Raw genomic sequence first — 23,073 nt, forward strand, 5'->3', positions numbered from 1 at the left:
ACTTTATTTATGAGCAGCCGCTCAGTACTGGCAAATACAGTAAAACGACATATGGAACAAAATGTGCACCGACAGAAAATAAGGAGATCCTGAGGCTATTTGTAGTAACATTATTTTTTGCAGGATTTTTCTCCAAGGTATTATTAATATAATATAGTATAGTATAGTATAGTATAATATAATAATATATTATTTATATATATAGATATGGTCTATATAAAAGTAACGTAACTTGTTAAAAATAATATACATTTTTCTGAAAAAAATTTTGGAAAATGATATAAAATAAATTTGTCGGACCACAAGTCATTTTCACCATCACTATTATTGTCGGAGTCACTATATCGTAAAGGATACAAGCGTGGGAGTCTTGTCACAACAATATCACTATTGTCACTATCATTACTATCAAAATTAGACTTTGAAAAATCTGTCAGCGAACGGAAACAGCATCTCACAGCGTAAAATTTCATTTAATGGCGTATGCGCGCATCTCCCGGAAGACGGTAATCTCCACAATTGCAGAACTGCGTAAGCAGTGCAACAAAACCATAATTCATCAGTGGACAAAAACTTCTATTTATTGCTGCGAGCAGCATCACATTCCATTCTCTCTAAATCATGAAATATCAACAAACAATAATATCATGTTACGCTTTCATTAAGTCATTTCAAAGTGATGTTATTATTATTATTATTGTATATTACGGAAGATATTTTTACCAACGATAAAGAGTAATTGAAGCGACAAGTACTTTTCTACAAAATACCCGCGTTGCAGTCGAAAAAACTACGAGTAAACAATTTTTTTAGATCGAGATACTATTCTAACTTGTTTTTCTTTTCGGTGGAAAGAAATAAATGATAATTAAGTTTCTTCGAGCATCCTGAGATTGCAAAATAAGCGATTAGAATGTTTCCCTGTAACATATCCGTTTAAATACAGAGACTGAAAAAGTCGTCTAGTCAGAATAATTGATAATGAATGATCCAAAAGAAAATAACTAATAAATATGGACTTTGACAGAGTACAATAACATTGTCCGATTTAATAAATGTATAATCGGTACATCGGACGATTTTAAATTAAAATGTTTCGCGATACGGTACAGTGTATCTCCGCTTGTGCATGAAACGCACGCTGATAATCTCGGGTAAACACGAAATATTTTGTACCGATTCATGCAAATCACCGCAGATAATGCGATCTAAAGAGGCTCCGTATCTGACTGTTATTACTTCCCATTAGATAAGGTCGTACAGTTAATGTCACGAGGCAGAAGTTTAAAAAACATTCATCAACTGGTAATTTACAATAGTTTTTGCCTGATAACCGGATAGCGTGCTGTTACGATTATCAATGTGGCAACTTAAGAATGAGCTTGCAGGTATGTCTCGAGTTTTGTTTTTAACATGAAGCACCAAATTAAAATTAATATTCTATATCGGAGCCTTATTAATAAACCGTTTATTGACTTATCAGTGATTTTTTATGGAAATTCTAAAGTAATACTAAAAAAGTGGACAAATTAATTCCTATGTATTCTTATCATTTAAAAAACGTGCTCTAAACTTATTATATTATTATTCAATTTTAATTTTTTTTTCTAGGATCATTACTTGAGAATAAATTATTACAGCTTCTTCCAAATACTGTATAATAATTAAAAAATCGATCGCTAATGTTCTGTCCATTAATTTTTTCGTAAATATTTCAGCAGCACAGTGTTTCCAATATTTCGAATCACTAATCGCCGGTAGGTAAGGTGTTAATTCAGTGCTGCCCTCCTCGTAGAGAGGCACGACGAGCTGCATTAGGCCAAGAGCAGAGAGACTCTCGGCCACGTAACGCGAATCAGAGCAGAGCACTGACCTTGTTGCAGCGATATGATTGCCGCAGGAAAGTTGTACCAACTAGAAAACGCACGAAGCCGAGATTACTGTAGTCACGATATCAAAGGCTATTTTCGCTTTAAGTAACTTCCAGACGATGATCGATATGGAAACCAAGGTCACCCCCGTCACTTTACAATTCAATGTTGCGGTCATCCTCGCCATTATGGATCAGAATTAGGAAAATGCGGATCATTGCGATCAGCTCATCCTTCATTGTTAGATAGATCTCTTCTCTGAACGATTGCAGCAATTTCAGATCCCCCAACGTTCTATCAAAATCTTCCTCCATTGCTATAAAAATATTTAATTTCAATGATCAATGTTTTATAATAACATTAGCTTGGAAACGTTATTTTGTACTATGAAATCGTTGGATCGTTATTTTGTACTATAAAATCGTTGGAAACGTTATTTTCTAATATTCCAATTTTTATTTAAGTCATTCGTAAGTTCTCTACAGAATTAACAACAGCTTCGCGTTATTTGTACATTACTCGGCGGGATAAAAATTTCCAACGAATGCTACCGAATAGTAAATACGTGACACATTTCTTTCAACCTTCTAGCTCGCACCCGTGTCACTTTTTACACTGTGCTATCGTCCGCGCTACCAAAAATAGCCGTCCAGTATGTAAACATAAACGCATATACGTGATCCTCGATGAAGTTACGAGAAACAGTATGTTTCAACGTTTGGACTGCTCGCCATCTATAAAAATTAGATTCTAAAGGAACGAGTTGGCTAGATAAGGCGAGTTCTAGGAAGGTGTTTAGAACATACGAAGAAAATTCATGGAACACAGAGGTCACTGCACCGACGTCAGTAAAAGTCTGCATCCTCGTGCCGCGGCGGTAGCGCTGCCAATGCAGTCGGGCAAACGCATAAAAGTATTTGCAGCATCGTGCAACGCGCTGATGTTTTCTATCACGTTCTTATTCTTCGACGAAACATCGACGCTTAAGCCGTGTACCGTAAAAGAGAGCCGTGCTATTAGGCTCGCAACTATGTAATTGCGGATTCTGTCAATGATGGTCTTTGCGCATTCTTTTTCTTTGTCTGCGTCTTCGAAGCACTTCATCTAAATGATTTTCTTATTGTTTGGACTTCTGCCTTTAAAAAAAAATTGTATCGATTAGTTATTTAGCTTAATTTTTATTACAGTTTAAAGATGGAAGAACAAGGCGTTTCAGACATATTTTATTATTTCTAAAAAATTTGACATTGATATAAATTTAATGTTTGTACTACGTAGTGACAGCAGTCTGGTAAACAAAGACGTAGAATAATTTCGAGAACGCTGATGGAATAAAAAATCATTATATGTAGTCAACGATGCGTTGCACCGCGCTATAGCGTGCAAACTTTGACGGTATGTGAAAGCGTGTTCATATTTATCTACTGAAGTTGGCCCTGTAATGTGCAAACGACACGAGAACCGCTGAATATTTAAACGAAAAATTGCATAAATATTGTAATATTAATGGCTAGGCTACGAATGTCTAGCCATTACAAATATGCAACAAGCGTGTGACATTTATGCACGATAAATATGTAAAACATGCGTTTGTAAATATAGACTATATATCCAAAATTATCTATTTTAGTATCTATTTTATATAAAAATATACATTTGTATAAACTAATAGCAATCCTAAAACTATACTTAGGCTTTTCTATATTAATGCATCTATTTCAAATGTAAATTGTTTAATATATATACAACTAATACTATTATATATTATTAGATATAGTATATTATATATATTACAGTATATATAGTACGCTAATAATAAATATATAGATTATTAATATAATATAATGTATATATCTAATTTATTGTGTCTACGATTTCGTCAGCAGAGCAAGTTAGCTCGGCAAACGGTGGCCTCCCATGGCGACTAATAATGGCGCTCGTTTATTAGAGCAGACAGAAAGGCAGGGTTAAGTCGCGCGCAACGTCTGTGCCGAAAATAAGAATTATGCGGATGCCACCGGCGGCCGAAAACCCCGAGAATCGTCTGCCACGGCTGTGTGACAGTGACATTTCGCCCTTAACCGTGCTCGGTTGCGGTGAAAGAGGGGGGAAGATCTCTTAGAGTAGGGGACGTAGAAGGAAAAGGAGAGAGAGAGAGAGAAAGAGAGAAGACAAAGAAACTTGAACCTGCACTCGCGCGGGAGTCGCATCCGCGAGAGACGCCTAATAACATGTTCAATCCACAGGCAAGCATAATCTTATCTCCGCGTGGCGAGGAGTGGAAGGTTGCGGATACAGTTAAGTAGCGGCACTTTGATCCACAAATGCACCATGTGTTCCGAGTATCGAGCGAGCTGCCGATTCCAGCTGCGATAGAAACTTATCAATACGCTGAAAAACTCATGCTCACACTTTAGCACCGTTTCGCTGTCGAGCTCGTAACATTCCTCGAAATCAAAATGATTCGTTCCATTGCCAGCCGTTCCTTCCATCGAACTCGTATTCTTTATCGACGGCGAACAGTGGACTCAGTGAAACATAATATATGTATAGTTTTACAATATTAAACAATATTATAACAGTAGACAAAATTTAAAAAATTTGTATATTACAGAAAATAATTGATTCTTTTTTTAATTCCGAATTAAATTCTAATTTTTATCGAACGTGAATTATTCACCATAAACAACGAAAAGATTTACGTAGTTAATTATTTACCTTGTATGAGAAAGATGTTTGCAGAAGTTGATAAATCTTGTGCAGAGGGGAAAACTTCAAAATGAAAAATTCGTCTCGTACAGTGATTCTTTTATCTAGGGATAGATCAAACTGGTCATTATGTGATTATCCTCTTGACTCCGTTGACGCCGTTGTGTCCTGCATTGTACCGTGTGTGTATTAGCATAACAAATTAATTTGTAAATCTCGAAAGTTAATTGCGCCATCCACGTGTGGACATACAACGCGTAAAACTATTCACACACCGGCAACGGATTACAGTGGTATCTAAAATTAGATTGGTGGTGCTAAAAAAGACGATTCAAAATGATTTACGCGCGGCTGGTACACCGAGAGCACGTTTGGTTAATTTTTTCTGAATAGCTCTCGTGGAATTTAATAGCTAAAGATAGCCGGAACAAGTTTAATAAATCATTGGTGCAGTTATTTTAGCGTGGTTTAAAAATTTGTGCGATTGTACTGAATATTATTAAACAGTTGAATGTCAGTCATGCTATTAAAAAAAGATTTCCAACATTTCTAAAGTTTATAGACATAGTTAGACGATACGTTGATCTCTACCGCGCATATTTTGCCATTTGAAATTTAGTTATTTAATTTTTAATCGAAAGTTTGGCCACTTTCCAATCTTAGTTCGTAATTCCACGTAATCGTTCGCCGCGTAATTCTTGCCGTAACCTATTGTTTCTATCAATTACGGTTAGCGGCTAAACTGCAGTCGCAAAAAACTGTCATGAATTTTCACTGCAGTGCCACTGCGACCGTGCCAAGAAAATTGAAAGCTGTTTTAGAGCCAAAACTAGACCAACTGATCGATAAATACAACCACGAACAGACAGTTCAAATAGTTCCATCAGAATATCTTACCTTATCGCTTTATTTTATTTATTTCATTGCCATGAAATGATCAACGATTCTTGCATTAATCGATGTATCGATGTCCGTAGCAAAACAAAATTCGACTGATCGAGTGCGAAACAATTTTTCGATTAACGGCTCGCGTTGCAATTAAATAACTGATTAAAAAAACTAAAACGTCAGCTGCCGACGGTGGTCTTTCAAGAAGGTGTTAAATAACCTATAAATAATTATTGTTACTGCTTTGACCCCAGATAACTAACCTCTCGTAAAAATAATACTTCCGACTATTGTATCTTACAATGGACGAATACGTGTTAATAAATTCACAGCCATAATTTCCGATGCTTATTCGCAACGATTAAACTCTCCATTAATCATCTAAGGTCCATTAAATCGTCGTGCGTAAGTTTATTATTTTAAACGTGTTCAAAAAAATACTTACCGTCCTATTACGAGCGTCGACGTTTTACAACTGGATCTCTGCGAATCGCAAGAAAACAGTGCCAACGAAGATCGACGAATTAGCAAACACATTTCGAGCCGATCTATAAAAAGCGGTAACAGAGAACAAGACAAATCGGAAGAATGATTCGCAAAACGCGTTAATCTTTGCGTCAACCTAATCAAGCCTGTCGCCGATGTCTGGCAACTTTCCGAAGCGACTGTACCTGTGCAGAAGTTCCACCGTTGTCTATAGCTCGGGCCGAGTTTGCAACCCTAGCGTAAAGCAATCCGTACCCTACAGTTCAGTTTCACTAGTGCGCCCATCTTGATTCACAGGAATCGCGCGATCTTCCGGCTAGGCGTCTCTATAACAAAGAGAAGAAGAGCGAGAGAGAGAGAGAGAGAGCGAGCGAGCGAGCGACAGAGTGGGATAGGGAGACATAGAAACGAACAACCATGGAGCGTGAGTAGCGTGATTCCATTACCGCGTGATGCGTACTTGCATGAGTCACGCAGGCAGTCGGCTGGACGGACGTTGAAGCTGAGAAGAAATTTGTTTTCGGTGACGGATTCCGTCGCTTCCGCGGGCGAGCGGGTAACGTGGGTTTGAACCGGTGGGTAACGCGTCTTTAGGAACGGTAGACTGGAAACAAACGGATGACGCGCGGTCTGACGACGACGGCGACAGGCTCGGGTCCAAGTCCAGCGACAGACAGACGGATAGACAAGGAGACAACCAGTCACGGCTGCCTGTTGCGGCGGAGAGGGCCCCGAAAGAGAACGGTGCGGCGACGAGAGCCACGAACCGCGCGCGGCAGACGCAACGAAACGAGCAGTCGCCAGCTGGTGGCCGGTCTACGTGGATCGCCTTGGTGCAGTGCGTGGTTCGGTTTCTCGGTTAAGTGCGTACGTCGTGTTCGCGTAGCCGCGGTGTTCGCAACACGGACAACCCGTGGACCGGGCCGGTTGTGTTATCAGCGATAGAAAGACCTCCGCCGTTCGCGACATGACGAATCGCTTCGATTAAGAAAGACGGTCTGAAAACGGCTCGCCGGAGCCCGATCTGCGCGCGTCGTGCACGGGAACGAGACACAGGAGCGCGAGCGTGTACGCTCCGGATGAGAGCGTGCCTCCCGGCAGGATGTCGTCCGTGTTTTCGAAGCTGCTCGACAAGACCTCCGCCAAATACGGCATCAGGCAAGAGAACATATCGCGCGGCGTCGTCAGCCTGGTGACGACGCTATATCTCCTAAAGATTGGCTATCCGTTGGTCGCTTCCGGGATCAGCAAGTACCAGCAGAGCAGGAAGAAGAAGCAGCAGCAAGATGAGACCGCGGCCAAGAATTCGATTCGCCGGCAGAGGAATAACGCCGTTAATGCCGGGAATACCGTTAAGCCTGCCGGCAAAGCGAGCGTCGGCCTGGACCGCGACTTCTTGAAACAGCTGATCGCGTTGCTGAAGATCATGGTGCCAGGATGGAGGACGCGCGAGGCCGGGCTGCTCACCTGCGCTACCCTGACGCTGCTCACGAGGACCTTCCTCTCGGTCTACGTCGCCACGTTGGAGGGACAGATCGTGAAGCGGATCGTGCTCAGGGACGTGCGTGGCTTCTTCTTGATGATGGCGAGATGGTTCGCCATTGCTCTGCCCGCGACCTTTGTCAATTCGGCCATTCGGTATCTAGAGGGTCGGCTGGCACTTAGCTTTAGGTATGACCGCTCAGCCGGACACGGTGTGTGTACATCCTGGCAGGTGCTTCGGAACTTGATCCCATTGTGTCACGCTTCGAATAACTTGTGTCATGTTTCCCTTCGAGTACTACGCTATGAAAATATTTCTACGAATGCATAGTTTCGGCCAAGCAGCCTCGCGGTCTCTTTCATCCTATTTGTTTTTTAACATTTTCATTTCTTACAATTCTATAGCAACCGTGTAACATTTCTTTCTCACGTGGCCCTAGCGCGTACAGCTAAGCAACCGGTTATACATTTCTATCTTTCTTGTCGCAATTTTTAATAATTCTGGGCGAAATATTACACAACCGTTTCGACTCAAATTTCTTTCTTCATCTTTGCATCGATTAACGTTCCGTGATAAAAGATTTATGGAAAATATTTGAAATAAGTGGGCTTGAAATATTGTAGATATTTCAAAGAGACTGGTGAACGCTACGCTTTATTGTTACGTGTAACGTACTAATCCATAACTACTATAAGGCAATCGTTGTTATGTCGCAATCACCATTAATAAAATCATCATGATACGTACCATCATTATACATACCGTCCTTATATCTCATGTTCAACAGCTCCTGCTATCATTCTTCAATGTCCAGTGTATCTTCTTTTATTTTCTCACAGAGAATAAAAGACCAGAAAATCTTTTATGCTCGCACGAGAATAGAATCGTCTACAAACATACTTTTTCTGTTTTTAAAGGGGGCGCTTGGTGGAGCACGCCTACAAAATGTATCTGAGTCAACAAACCTACTACAGAGTAGCAGCATTAGATAATAGACTCGGCGGTGCTGAGCAAAGACTGACAGACGATTTATCCGAATTAGCGGGTTCTGTGGCGCATTTGTACTCGAGTTTAACCAAGCCCTTGCTGGATTGTTCTCTGGTGGGCATCGCGCTCATGTCTTTCTCGTCTAAAATGGGCGCCAAGAGAATGCAAGGTAAGAGAACCGTTTAGAAATATAAGTCACCGATGACTGTACTATTTTTTAACTGTATTTATTTTTTATTTCTCAGGTCCGTTATTGGCGTCCGCGGTGATAGCTCTAACCGGTCAAATTCTACGTCTGGCTTCGCCAAAGTTTGGCCAACTGGTTTCGGAGGAAGCATCCAGACGCGGAAGGCTGAGGGAGGCTCATGCTCGCATTAGCGCGCACGCCGAGGAAATTGCGTTCTACGGCGGACACTGTACAGAACATCGGTATCTAACCACCGCGTACAAGTCACTCGTTTCGCATCTGAGAAGAGTGTTGACGCTGAAGCTGTGGTACGTGATGCTGGAGCAGTTGCTCATGAAATACGTGTGGTCCGGCACCGGGCTTCTGGTCATCGCCTTGCCCGTTCTTTACACCGCGGTCACTGCTAAATCTTCGTCCATGACCGAAGACGGCGACGGTACGTAACACGCGATATAAAAGCGGTCCAACGAAACGCGCGTGCGAACGGTAACATATGACATCATGAAACTGCTGTTTTTTTTTTGCGATAGGCGGAGTAAGTGAAAGGACTAGATACCTGACAACCTCGAAAAATCTCTTAAGTTCTGGAGCAGACGCTGTGGAAAGACTCATGTCTTCCTATAAAGTAAGAAACAAACGAGATTCGTTGCGAGAAACCATGTATAGTCTGCTAAAATACTTACTCACGGTTCTTTTTATTCTGTTCTAGGAATTGGTCGCGCTGGCAGGTTACGCGGCAAGAGTCAGTGAAATGTTGGACGTGTTTAAAGACGCCGCGTTATGTAAATATAGAAGAAATATTGTTAATAGTCCTACGAAAATAGCGAACGGAAACGCGAATAATTCGATAGAGAGAGTAATCGAACTCCAAGATGGAGCACCAGTGATAAAAGGTAAGCTTTCAGAAAATGTAAAGAAGACCATGATATTTTAAACAAGATGCTTCTCGCAGGAATCGTGCAAGAAAGTACAGATGGCAGTATAAGCTTAATCAACGTGCCAATCGTAACACCGAATTGTGAAGTTATCGTGCCTAAGCTATCGATACACGTAAGTAGTTGTTTCTAACAAATGCATATTTCTGAATACTAAAGTATACACTTTTGTAGATAAAGCCGGGGGATCATATATTGATCACTGGACCCAACGGTTGCGGAAAGAGCTCCCTGTTCCGCATAATTTCTGGCCTGTGGCCAGTTTACGGTGGCACCTTGATCAGGCCGCCCGAGAATTATTGCGGAAGGCCGGCATTATTTTATATACCCCAGAAACCTTACATGACGGTGGGTTGTCTACGGGATCAAATCATCTACCCCGCGGAGTCTCTGACGGAAGAATGTTCCGACCAGGAGCTATTGAAGCTGTTGGAGGAAGTCGATCTTCGGGGCCTCGTGGAACGAGAATCGGAAGGGCTGGACGCCATGGGCGACTGGGACTCGACTCTGTCCGGCGGCGAGAAGCAGAGGCTAGCCATGACCAGGCTGTTCTATCACGCGCCGCAATACGCGCTTCTAGACGAGTGCACCAGCGCGGTCAGCCTCGAGGCCGAGGGAGTCATTTACGAAACCGCCAAAAAGAAAGGCATCACGCTGCTAACGATTACCCATCGCGTGGCCTCGCTGGCGAAATACCATAAACTTCTGTTACGCTTCGACGGGGAAGGAGGTTGGGCATTTGGTCCGCTGGACGTGGAAAATGCGACGCTTCTAATTAATCAGACGCCCGAGCAGAAAGAGCCGTACGATCCGAAAGCAGGCTGCTATCAGATGTTGGAGGTGAGGCTACAGGATTCGCAGCTTGTTCTTTTTTTTTCTTTTTTTTTTTACACTTACGGTTCCAGCAGCGTCTGACGTGTGGTTCTTGTTGCATTCGCAGGGGGTTGTCGGGCATCCGGAGGAGTTCAAAGTTGGGATCAGTTAGACAAGATGGCTAGGAGGTGTTTTTAGTAAATTGATTGTAGAAATTCGACGCAAATTGTAAATAATTTTCTGAAAATTGTATTTTGTACAGAGGTTTACAGCATAGTCTAGTTGAATACTCTATTTTTATATATGCGGAACACATGCTATTTAAATGATACATATAGTGAAAATAAATTTGTTGTGTGAACTATGTACGCACGTTATTTTTATATCGCCGAAGACGTTCGAACCAAATGGGACACGAGCTCGGAGTCTTCGAAATTTAATTGTGATATGTACAATCATATTGCTTTAATGAAACTATTTTTACGTTAACTAGAATTACCGAATGATTTTTTTCAATAAATTGCGAGATTGTAGAAAATTATCCCGTGTAGAATGGACAACCTGTAACAATAAACTAATTTCGAAAAAGCAGCGCAATATTTTAATTATTGTTACTCATCCGATACTGTCGAATTGAACGCACCCCCGATGCCCTTAAAAAAGTTGTCAGTACACTTTCCGTATCGCGTTGCAAATTCTTGCGTACCGCTTACATTTAATGAACGAAAATTTTACGGGAACATTGTTACTTCTATGTACACACGATGTTATTACTGGTAATTTAGTGCGACGCGGTGGAAAGATAACGCGGCGCAAGTTCCTCGATAACGAAGTATCAAAACAAAAGATACAGTGACCTGGTAAAGTTTATTCCCAGTCCCGTTCAAGCTCTGCATTGAAAAAACAGAGATCGAAATTTGTGAATCTGATAAACCACCGCTCGAGTATATATTATTCGAACAAAACACTGGCCGCAAGCATTTCAGAAAAACTTTTTGTCTTATCGATCCAGGGAAAAGAATTTGCGAACAAACTAGATTATCGGCAACGATAGCCTCGACGCTTGTAATTCCTGTTTTTCGCAATGCACGTACGTAAAAATGCGCGTCGCTTTGATTTTCGAAATCGGCGAAGAACGGCGGAGTACGCGGAAAGGGCAGAAACCAGGAAGAAAGGGAAGGGAACAAAAAGAGAGAGAGAGAGAGAGGCTCGATCGAAAGCCCGGGTACTTTGGATTAAACTTTCTCTGGCGGAGAGGTGTGGTGCAGCTGTGCGACCATCCGGTGCCGCCGCCCATGACACGCACATTAATTTGTGCCGGACAAAAATTTAATTACGTGTGTTTCTTTGTTTTGAAGGGCCGGTAAAAGCGGCGGGGGCGATGCCAGGGGAGGAAGAAGCCCCGCAATTTCCGATGAGCTTACCTCTGGGAAACCCTGCAAACGCCAAACGTCGATACGCCCGGGTAGCAGCCATCTTGGGGGGGTTGTATACCTCTGTGCAACGTTCGAGTTAATGCTTTAAAGCAATTCCAGAATGCTGGTGCAATTGCCTGTTTCTCCGATACTGGCCTCATCACTCATCCCAAGTCTATTCAACAATATAAATAAAAAAGACGAGCGTTAATCAAACTTCGATCGCGCGCAATGTCGCGAGAAATGACGTCCTCTCCGATATAGGGCTGTTAAGATTGAAAATCGGGAGCATTTTGACAACATTTTCTGTTGGATATTTTTGTACTACTAAATTATAATTTAAACGATTCGTATGTAATTACATTGTGTTCGAATAATGTCTAAAAGTGAGCATTTTTTAAAAATACAGTTTCTATGTTTGTGTTTCAGGGTTTTGAATAATTGCAATATTTGTTTAAAATATTTTCGACGACAGCCTATTCCAATTTCTTTCGCAGTTAATATCGTCTTATTAAAACTATTAAAATTTGATAATTGGTAGCTCGATCTCGCTTCGAATTTCAACTTGGAATAATCAAAATTGACGGAATTGAAAAATGTGATTTAAAAACTGGAAATATATAATATTCTACGACAATCGTCGCAGTTGGCAGTTCTTTCATCAATCAATTGTCCAACGAAAGAATGCAATGTTCAATAGATAAAATCGACCGCGTAAACTGTGCAATTCATTCTTGTTTTTTTTGTGTCTTGTTTCTTATCGTGACCTTTAACGCGGATTAAATGTGTCTTTACCAGACGTATCTGAGGAATTTTTTTCAAACGCAACATATTACGCAAATATTACGCAAGATCATAAGTAATTGCTATACTGCTACGATTTTAATACGTGAAAAACGCTATGAAATGCAGATCCGATTAATTTACGCGGGTCGTGCTCCCTGTCATTCGTGTTGCAGTTATTCCTTGCAGCGTCGGTTACAGGTTCCTTCTAAGTGGGCTTACATCATTGTTAAATTACACCATTGTTAAATTACAATGTTCGTTTGCATTTCCGGATATCTCGTACGTTATCTGCGACGAGGAGCAATTGATATCGTTAATTAATTATTCATCGAACCAGTCCGATTACTTGCGCAAAAGCCTTGCATATTTCTATAACGAACACAGGGAATAATTAATGCCGCGCCAATTAAACAAACGTTGACGGACGGCGCGCGTTAAGTTTAAATAAAACGGTACAACAATAGTGTAACGAATTAATTAATTTGCAATACGTCGTGTATCTTATTATGAACACTTGATATGGATACCGAACGGGTTAATTGGTTAACCGAAACATCGACGGCGATGAAACGATCATTTTGTTATCGTAATTATTGGTTTGATTGTATCTGAAAAAAAATTGACGAGTCTCGATCGAATTCATTTCCGTAGATAATGCAAGAATATTTATTAGAGAATAAGAGATCATTGGACTAACAGGCGTTGTTGAAATCGACGCGAAAATGAGGGATTCGTTGGTAAGGTAACCTGTGGTCGACTGCGAAGAAACAATAGAAGCAATTAACGCTGATTCGCTAAACTTTTCTCGTTAAACCAGAATTTCCATATTCGAATAAGTTACACGGAAGTGAACTATTTATTACGGTGATTCATTTTTCAGTAACAGCGTAAATTACGAGTCACCCAGACGTCGGCATTTTTTACGAATAAAACGATAAAACCTCCGTATAAATATCCTCTGTATAAATATATATAAAAAAAACCTCTAAATATCGATTTACGAATTTAGCACACAGCAAAGACCTGGTCTTACAAGTTAGGGTGTCGCAACGTGCCGACAAAACAATTGACGTCAGCGTGGCGTCAGCGGCCACTAACCGCTGAAATTCGCGTGACGCCACTCCGGCGTCAGCGGTCGTCACGATGCTAATTGTCTTCGTGTACTCTTCTATCGCGATCACCGTGTTTAGATCCTTTTATTTCTAATTTTTAGACACTGGTGTTTGTAGCTAGATAAATCAATATTCCCCTAGTTCTACGATTATCGTTGATGATTTGTTGTTACGCGGTGTTCCGTACAATGTAACGGGAGAATTATATAAATTCAGTTCTGTTGTTCGGTCTGGTTATTTATTGGAATTATCTCTGTTTGGTAAAAATTGGAATTTAATTTAGAATTAAAAGAAGAAGAATCAACGATTTTCTGTAATATACAAATTACGAATTTTCGTTTGGTTATCGTTGATTGTTTATGAAACGGCGAGCTTACAATAATAATTAATTAAGACAACAACGAGGCTAAAAACTACTAGAAACTGATTGCAGAACGAGACCTGCTGCCACAGAAAAGCTCGACGGACCATCCCGATTGGCCCGCGCTTCCGGCGGTAATTGCGGCTGCACCTCTTCGTCATAACCTAAAAATTCGCCCAAACTCGTATCATAGATTTCCGTCGCCGTCCACCGATAGGCCGAACATAATACGTCTTTGTCATTCGAGACCGCGAGAGAACGAGATGCCACGAATTTCGGGGTTACCGTGCGTGCCGTGGCCGATAAAAGGGGGCCGACAAAATGGCGGCCGGCGGGCGCGTGCAACGCGCGCGCGGTCTCGGGCCTCGCGAGGCGTGGAGATTTCCGACCAAGAATATACGTATAGCTGCTCGTCCGCAAATCCCATCGGATGACAAGATAGCAATCGGATGCCGAGTTATTACGTTCTTTATCCAGGAGAACGGCGGGCCGTGTGCGGTGACGGCGGCGGCCGGCTGGCACGCGCCGCCTGTAATTCAATCGGCTATTTTCGACGAGCTGGACAGGGCGGGGAGGGGGGCAGAGGGGCTGCTGCTGCTGCTGCTGCTAGGTGGACGAGGTTTTAATCCCCGAGAAACTGTTACGAGAACCCGGGTGCCGGAGGCTCTCCTCTCGCTAATCATCCCGGACGATTCTTACCACGCTGTATTTTCTTAGCCGGGCAGATGCCGGCTCGGCGTCGCTGCTTCGCAACCCCTTTTCACGGGACAACGTAACCGGATACGTACTCGAAGACGATCCGCGGACCGGCGCGCTCGCGAACACGGTCTACGCAGAAATAACAACGACCGTTCCTCCGGTTCGGATAAACAATCTAGACGAGGGGGTGGCTCTGGACGATGGTTTTCGGGGATTGGGATTCCGAAAATAATCGTTACAAACTGCTATCTGTTTTCACTGGAACAGCTACGAAGAACTGAAGAGATTTCCTAATGATTGGAAATAAAGCGTAAATCTATTGGCGAAATTAAAATTGTCTACAGTTGCTGCAACGATCAGGACTTGCTTAGGAACCCTCTTCTCTAAGCCTTCGTACGCCTCGTACACCTCGTACACATATTATTAATATTTAATATATTATTAGAATATGTTATATATTATAGAATCTGGTGCAGTAAACCTTCGTACATCCCCTACACCTCATATATATATATACCTCAGGCGACGTCGTCGGGTTTTAGTAATATATTAAATATTAATAATATATATATATTATTATTAATATTTTAGTAATATATTATAGTATATATTTTAGTAATAAATTAAATATTAATAATATATATATATTATTATTAATATTTAATATATTACTAAAATATATATCACAGAATCTATAGATCCTGGAGCAGTCGTCTCAGCCGCAGTTTTTCGAATGGAAAACCGCAGCACTGTGCCGTGTTACAATGTACACGGAATCCGCGACGCCGGTCCTGCCCCTGCCCGCAAGAAGTGGTTACGCCGCAAACGTAATTAAGCGGCCGTGACGTATTTGGTAACATCTCTCGATCGCGCGCGGAGGGGGATATATTTTATCTAACCGCCGAAGATTATCCGATGGGCAATCACTTTCAGCGAAGGGGAGACGGGTAGGATGGGACGATCGTTTGATCGCGGACAATACCGTCACTGTCATCTCGTTACGATGGTTAATCACTCAACTCCTCGGGACCGCGACGCGACGATCTCGCCCGGCCCCTGCGCGTGACTTCATGCCCGAGGTCCCCCCTTTAACTTTTCAGTTCTCTCTTTTCCGACCACTTCGGCATTCTTGCGCGATCATTGGCGAATATAGATGCCGACGATTTAAATAACTTTCGGCGGACCTTGTTAACGTTTCAACCGCTGGAAGTTCGATAATAGGTTACTTAATTATCGTGCCGCGGGTGGGGGATGTTCGATAATTATTTTGTCCAGTTGTAATTCGAAACGGTATGGTCCAGCAGTGTATAGAATATTTTAATAGTATGTAGAACAGTTTAATAATATATAGAATAATTTAATAATATGTAGAACAGTTCAATAATATATAGAATATTTTAATAATATGTAGAACATTTTAATATTATATAGAATACTTTTAATAATACATAGAATATTTTTAATAATACACAGAATATTTTAATAACATATGTAATATTCTGATGATATATTAAAATATTCTAGTGGCATATAAAAAGTTCTGATAACATAGAACCTATTCTAACAATATATCAAATATTTTAATTACATTCAAAATATTCTAATAATCTAGAAAATATTTTATAACGTCATATAAAAACGGCAGCCTCCTAACAATAATTATAATAATTACTGAACATATCGACAACGATAGAAGTCGCTCAAAAGAGATCAATCTTATTTTTCAAAAGACAATTAATAAGTAATTGTAAGACACGATCTCGCTTCGAAATCTTTTCATTACAGAATGTTGAACAGAGGACTTCGAAAAATGTTTAACGATCGATTTAATCGAATTACACGCGCGCGTCTTCGAAACGCCGCCCGCGTGTCCACTTTCCAGATCCGGGGCCACGATATTTGCCGAAAGTATTTAACGAAGAGGTATTTACCCCGGCCGCCTAACCGTGCGCACACGTGATCGAGAGAGGGCGGATGCGCGTTTGCTACGATGTAATCGCCTCTTTGATTTCAGGTGCGAGCAAACACAGGTGTGGCTTCGAGAGGGGGCGAGGCTGGTTACCCGCCGAACATTATCTCGATTTCAAAACCGAATCATTCGGGACCCGCAAATTGGATGCAAACAGAAACGAGGGTATCACGTGCATCGACGATTGCATCGTTGCATCCGATTTTGTAACGTGTTCGATCGTTTAGGGCTGCTCGATCATGCTCCACGGTTAAGATAACTGCTTAGACCTTTCCGTAGTACCTTTTAATACTTTAACCTTAACGATAGATAACAGATGATTTGTTAGTCAATAAAAAGGTGATCAATAGGCTGTTGGTCAGTGAACTGTTAATTATAAAATGCTTGCGTTGGAAAAACAAGGGAAGACTTTTAATACAAAGAAATACCGCTGGCGAATTTAAAATTGGGGAAAATGTATCAATAAAATTGGGGAAAATTTCGAATTAAAATTGGGAAAAATTTAGACTTAAAATTGGGAAAAATTTAGAATTGAAATTGGGAAAAATTTAGAATTGAAATTGGGAAAAATTTAGAATTAAAATTGGGAAAAATTTATAATTAAAATTGGGAAAAATTTAGAATTCAAATTGGTGAAAATTCGCTAACAAAATTGGGTGAAATTCGTTAATAAAATTAGGCAAACCAGCGACACATATATAATACTTCCGTGGAGCAGTGCACAGAAGCGCGCCATCAAAAGCGGACTTCCGTCACGCGGGATGGAAACAAGGCGGAGAACGACCGTCGAATTTTTTTTTGTTCCCCGCACCGTGTGTTCCTCTCACGATCCAAGCGACGTATCCGACTATCGAATGTCGGCGTAATCGCGGCCGTCAGCCCGGACACTTGACTACGTAGTTCCGATGTGGACACAGGAAGAGGAAGTCGACCGCACGGCCGTGCGTTCTACCGTCGACCGTGTGTCACCGATGACCCGGCACACCTACGAAATGTACCACGGATCGTGTTCACCCTTTTTTCCCTCGATATTTGCTCGAGAGCACGGAAAACGAATGACCGTCAACTAAAGGCGACAACCAATCAGGATCACCCGTTTCGAGATCCGCGATAAGAAATTGCTAAATTCATTTATTCGTCCAATGGAAGGTTTACGATCGTTATTTATTTCTTTATAAAATATTATGGCGCTGGTTGGTCATTTTGTATTAGTTATATGTCGTACGGAAAAGTGTCAGGGATGATTTAAACAATCGATGGTGTCGATTTTTGCGACTGTTTAACGCGTTCCATTTTGAGCTATTTTTACTAATTTTTACTCTTCCCTCTGGTTAATTAATATTTGGACTACGACTTGGTATATTGCATGCAATTATTAGTCGTCGTATATATGGAATTAATAACTTATTACGACCATGCTCGTAGTGGAAATTAATCTTTCAGGTTTGTTATAAACCACGTTTTCAGCCTGTTAAACAAGCTTCAAAAAATCGCATGAAAAAATGTTTGGTAACCGTATTTGTTCACTTTAATTATGCACATTGGCGGAGATCAGAGAGATGGAATGAAGAGCGAGGGTACGAAGATGAAGCGAGAGGGCGCAACGACGAGAGAAGGGACCAGCGAAGGGAGAGGGTGTAAAGACGAGAAGGAGAAGGGGAGAGGGTCGCGCAGAGGAGAAGAGCAGTGCTCGCAGCACGCCGAGTGTACACCCTGGGTATTGGCTTACACTTCCAGCCGATTGGGCCCACGGTATTTACGCAGGACCCCGTAGAAAACCGGACCCCGCCCTCTCCTTGCCCTGCACCGCTCGCTCGCGACGTGCAATTCCACGGAACTGTAACGTTTCCAGCGACCCGGAGACCCGGCGGAGTTCCCTGCGGCATTCTTCGATCTCGGGGAGAAAGGGTTGAATGCAGAAGGTTTAAAGAACAGAATAACACCCGTGCTTAACCCCTCTGTGCGCCAAATTTCGCCACCCGCAGGTTGCAAAATTTGCGAACCTCAAGGTTTCTATCTGTGGACAACTTGCGAAGCTACTTCCAATATTTCGGGTCGATGGGACTGCCAACCATCGATATTCTTATTGCTTATCCCAGAGACATTATATAATTAAAACGTCATCTTGTAAAACTAAAATTTAATAAAACGTCGATACATTGTAGCCTCGAAGTTGCAAAGGCTTATAGAGGGTTAATACTTTATTGCCATCGCGAGTCGGAGTACTCGGCAAAGTACGGCAAGGGGTTAAAATACCGCGCGACTCTCTGAGAAGGCATTTGAAGGTTCACGATAGATGATGAACGTCTCGAGGATCGCGGCAATTCGCTAGGGGCGCAGGGTTCAGCGGAAAGACGTCGATGGCAAGATCTGTCGAAGGGAAGATATCTGGCGAGGTGAGGACAGGTCGGCGGGGGTGGCAAGTGGAATATAGGTAGCGTCGGGGCCTCTCGCAGCCGGGCTCACCGTTCACTGGTCAATAATCCACGAAAGGGAAGGCATTACAAGCCAGTGATCTCGAGGGTATCGGGGCCACTCGTCTGCGAGGCAGGACCACCGTGATCGGCGTGGTAATGGTATCTGAAGAAAATAATATCCTACTTCCCCGTCCCGCTCACGAACCCCGGGGATATCGGTGTAGCAGAGAGAGAGAGAGTGAGTGAGTGAGAGAGAGAGAGGGAGAGGGAGAGGCCGGGGCTCGAATGGAGGGCCCCCGATCACCGATCAGCGATCGCCGAATGAACGATTAGTATCCCGTGTCGTCGGCATCGACGTCGGGCACAACCCGTGTACTCGCGACGTCTTGCGTTTTACACGCTCGTCGACATGGATATCGCTCGAACTTCGAGCCGCCTCGCTGCCTCTTCCTTACCCCCGGCCACGAAGTTTCCTTTTTCCCCCGAGTCGGACGATACCGAATTTCATAGACGCGGCTGCGCGTGCTTGCGCGACAGCTATGCCGATTTCTTTAACCCTTCTAACGGGCTTTGAAGCCGTTTCTATCGGGTCGCGAAAATTATTTTCACTTTATTAGAAGATTTATTGTCGTGGCACGGTATTGTTTTACTGCGCAAAATTATTTCTGGAAATAAGAAGCCTTATGTTATTATAAGAATCGCTGATTAATGCTAAATTGAGAGAAAAAATGTGAAAAATTGCATTTATATTCACCTGAAACTTCGAATAATTTCGGAAAATATAAACGAGGATTTTACAGATTTTTTCTGATGAATAAAAATGGTTCGACCGTCCAGAGAATATATATATTCTAGTTACGACTTTTTTCAATTTTTATCCGAGATAATCCCGCGCGATGGATACCATCACACCGCCAGGCTACGCGGAAAAAAATCATTCGCAGCGATGATATTGAAAGCTTGAATTGTCCAGCATTAAATAAAAATAAAATTCACGCTGTTTTCTAAGGGATCGAATCAATAAAATGTGCTGTTGGTTTAATGTATGAACGCGGTTCTAAACCCTTGTTTATTCGAATTTTAATAACGCAAAAGGGGTGCGATGCGTTTCTTTGAGTTTTTTTTTTCTTTTAGAAATGATCGTCGATCTCCGGTCGAGAGAAGGGAAAAGGCTTGCGAATCTCTGCGGCGGCGAACACCTTTGGCCGAGGAGGCTCGCTGCGGAAGGTTAATACATCGTGGGGTAGGGGTACGCACGTGGAAGAAGAGGACGGTGGCACACGTGGAACGAGGCCGACCGAGGGAGAGGAGAAAAGAGAACGAAGAAGAGGGCCGTCCCTATGGTGGAGTGGGGCTCGGATCGCACGTAGTCAGTGTGCAAGGGGTGAGAGTGGGTGATAGTAGGTGGTAGATCTCTAGTTTGCCAAGACACATTGACAGGGCATCTTTGCCGGGCATGGCAGCAGCACGCGGCACGCTGTCCCTTCGTGATTTCTTGTTGTCACCGCGGCGTTAACGACGGCCGCAAAAGACTCCGCGACAGTTCGTCATAGACGTCCAACTCGGCTGGCTGAAGGACTCGTTGACGAAAAGGATTCGTCGACGAAATAAAGGATTTTAATCGACGAAATAAAGGATTCGTTGACAAAATAAAGGATTCGTTGACTAAATAAAGTATTCGTCGACAAAATCAAGTACTCGTGAAAAAAAGGATTCGTGAATGAAATATTGAATTCAGTAGTAAACTAAAGGAGTTGTCTACAAAATCAAGGACCCATCGACGGAATAAACGATCATCGAAGGAATAAACGATTCGTCGACGAAATCAAGGATTTATCGGCAAAGTAAAGGATTCCTCGACAAAACCATGAATTTATCAGCAGACTCGAGGATTCCTCGACAAGACCATGAGTTTATTAATAAATTCAATGGTTCCTCGAGGGAATAGAAGACCCGTCAATAAAATAAAAGCTTCCTCCATAAAATAAAGGATTCGTCGTGACCGAGAAGAATTCAATTAACAGTGCGACGATAGTGATTTCGGGAAGTGCTGTGTGGTGCAGCTGAAGATGTGATGGGACGAGATGTCCTCGGCCATAGGTCTTCAGGAATCGGGTACAGACATGTCCGAGAAGAAGATGAGGAACCTGTACAAGAACAGGAAGAAGGAACGCCTCTGAAGACTATGTGACGACGACGGTTGCTTACAGTGTAGACTGAAAGTAAGCCTGGTGAAGTGAGAAATAAAAAAAAAGGAGGTTTTTCCACGGATTGCGGTGCAACTTCCTATAGAGTACTTGTCTCTCGCGATCACCGTGGACCGTCGTACGTGTCGCGTAATTTGTTGATTCTCTCGTCGGCGAAGCGATCGGGAGAGGAACTTGTCTCGGCGGATAAAACCCGGCCTCTTGAATTCGCCGGATGGATTCTATCCGCGGCCGAGGCGAACCGAATCACGTGGAAGATGCGCGTGGTTTTCAGGCTATGAATGAAAATATCTGGCAGATTTTCTGCAGAAGCCTTTAGGAGGAAACCGGCAGGTCTTCCAAGCCATAAAGGTACTTCCATATACGCTCCGCGGTCCATATGCACGTGCATTTTCCTTTCGGTCATTCATAAGAGTCATTCATGAGGTTCGCTGATTTTTTTTCCGGTCATCTCGATGGGGGAAAAATAACGAATCACGAAGGCATTTTATCGACTTAAAGGGAATATTAAAATTAGTCGATGGAAAATAGCAGGGAGCGGTGAAATGTTTCATGGATTTTGCTGAATTCCGAGATCTTGCCACTGATTTTATGGATGACATGAAAGTTGGATGGTTCATTGATTTTTAATTGCTTTTTTTGGTTAAGCGTAGGAGTTGAAAATATGGTTAATCGAATTTTAAGAACATCGGAAGTTTTTGGTAGTGTTTAGAATTTTAAGAACAATCAGAAGTTTTCGGTAGTATAGTATTTTATAAATTGAGATTGAAATGCAACGAGAGAATTGTTGTTGATTATTAAGAGTTTTATGTACAGTCAAAATTGTCGACGTTAATTGTAAGACGTAGAAAACAAGTTTTGTTACTCTCGGTAATAATTATAATAAGTTGAGATTGATCGAAATTCTCAGTTTCTTTTAATTTTCTCATTTTTTTATGCTTCATTTGATTTTATTCAGTTTATGCCATGAACGCGTCAAATCTGCAGTCTACAGAGTATACAGTGATCAAATAAGTTTGGAAATGTTGTTGAGGTAAACTTACGTCATCGAATCCTAATTTCATTATTGTTAAGCCGGTTCTCTGTTTACTCTATTGATTAAACCGACGTATAAAACGCGTGGCTTAATAATTATCTAATGATGCAAGCTTCTCTCGTTGAACCGATTATTACACGTTGTTTATTGCTAATTCCTACAAAGAACTCTGAACTTTCATTATTTCTGTTAATATTCAGATTACAAAATATTGTCCGATGTTCTTAAAAATTGATTTACGTATTCAGAAATTAATTTCCAATCTTTTTAATGATTTGCGAGAATTGTTAACGAATACTCGCGAATATTTTTAGAAGAAGACAACCATTGTAGCATAAATATTAACGAGATATGCCAAATAACTCGATTAATTCTATAAACTAACAAATACCAACTCTTTAGCTGTTAAAAGCGTACAGATACAACGCGTTATTTAAGATGTAAAAAAGAACGGTTTCCCATAGAAATTGGAGCATCGCGAAATACTGTAAATATCGTATTAGCCATGAATGAAATGGAAAACGATGGATAAAATAGGTAAAGGCCGAACAAGTTACAATAATGTCTTTTGCATTGACACAGTAGAAATTCGTGAGAAATAAAATTGTGTTTATAGAAAATTCTGGGATAACGCTTTAGCATAAACAATAGTCAGCCATCAGCCTTTCAAAATTGAAATAAAATACAAATATAATTTTAACTTAAAGACAGT

General features: G+C 41.7%; 2 protein-coding genes and 1 long non-coding RNA gene across 7 annotated transcripts in view; 1 reads left to right on the plus strand and 2 right to left on the minus strand.

Annotated features, from left to right (window-relative positions):
* Window positions 1-22: 22 nt before the first annotated feature.
* Window positions 23-6,544, minus strand: LOC144473253 (uncharacterized). Of its 5 annotated transcripts, none has more exons than XR_013494529.1 (8): window positions 6,140-6,544; window positions 5,914-6,016; window positions 5,478-5,688; window positions 4,590-4,748; window positions 4,282-4,398; window positions 2,678-3,007; window positions 2,456-2,605; window positions 23-2,187 (listed from the first exon to the last, which is right to left on the minus strand). It is a non-coding gene; the product is annotated as an uncharacterized LOC144473253 (long non-coding RNA). The 5 variants fall into 5 exon arrangements; XR_013494531.1 differs by lacking the exon at window positions 23-2,187 and having other exon boundaries at window positions 2,225-2,605; window positions 6,140-6,280; window positions 6,415-6,544; XR_013494530.1 differs by lacking the exon at window positions 23-2,187 and having other exon boundaries at window positions 2,225-2,605; window positions 2,678-3,003.
* Window positions 6,545-6,738: 194 nt separating this feature from the next.
* On the plus strand, window positions 6,739-10,950 carry Abcd (ATP binding cassette subfamily D). The gene is made up of 8 exons (XM_078186842.1): window positions 6,739-7,625; window positions 8,355-8,593; window positions 8,670-9,047; window positions 9,142-9,236; window positions 9,321-9,504; window positions 9,564-9,661; window positions 9,721-10,386; window positions 10,487-10,950. The coding sequence occupies exons 1-8, from the start codon at window positions 7,057-7,059 to the stop codon at window positions 10,529-10,531; spliced, it is 2,274 nt and encodes a 757-aa protein (XP_078042968.1). The 5' UTR covers window positions 6,739-7,056; the 3' UTR covers window positions 10,532-10,950.
* The window catches only part of Ctbp (C-terminal binding protein), a 46,329-nt gene continuing 33,927 nt past the window's right edge, over window positions 10,672-23,073 (minus strand). Inside the window, exon 8 of the mRNA XM_078186920.1 lies at window positions 10,672-11,949. Coding sequence (XP_078043046.1) covers window positions 11,880-11,949 — 70 coding nt within the window. The 3' untranslated portion in view covers window positions 10,672-11,879. The remainder of the gene's footprint in view (window positions 11,950-23,073) is intronic.

This window comes from Augochlora pura, chromosome 2 (genome assembly GCF_028453695.1).
Source record: "Augochlora pura isolate Apur16 chromosome 2, APUR_v2.2.1, whole genome shotgun sequence".
In the NCBI taxonomy this organism is placed as follows: domain Eukaryota; kingdom Metazoa; phylum Arthropoda; class Insecta; order Hymenoptera; family Halictidae; genus Augochlora; species Augochlora pura.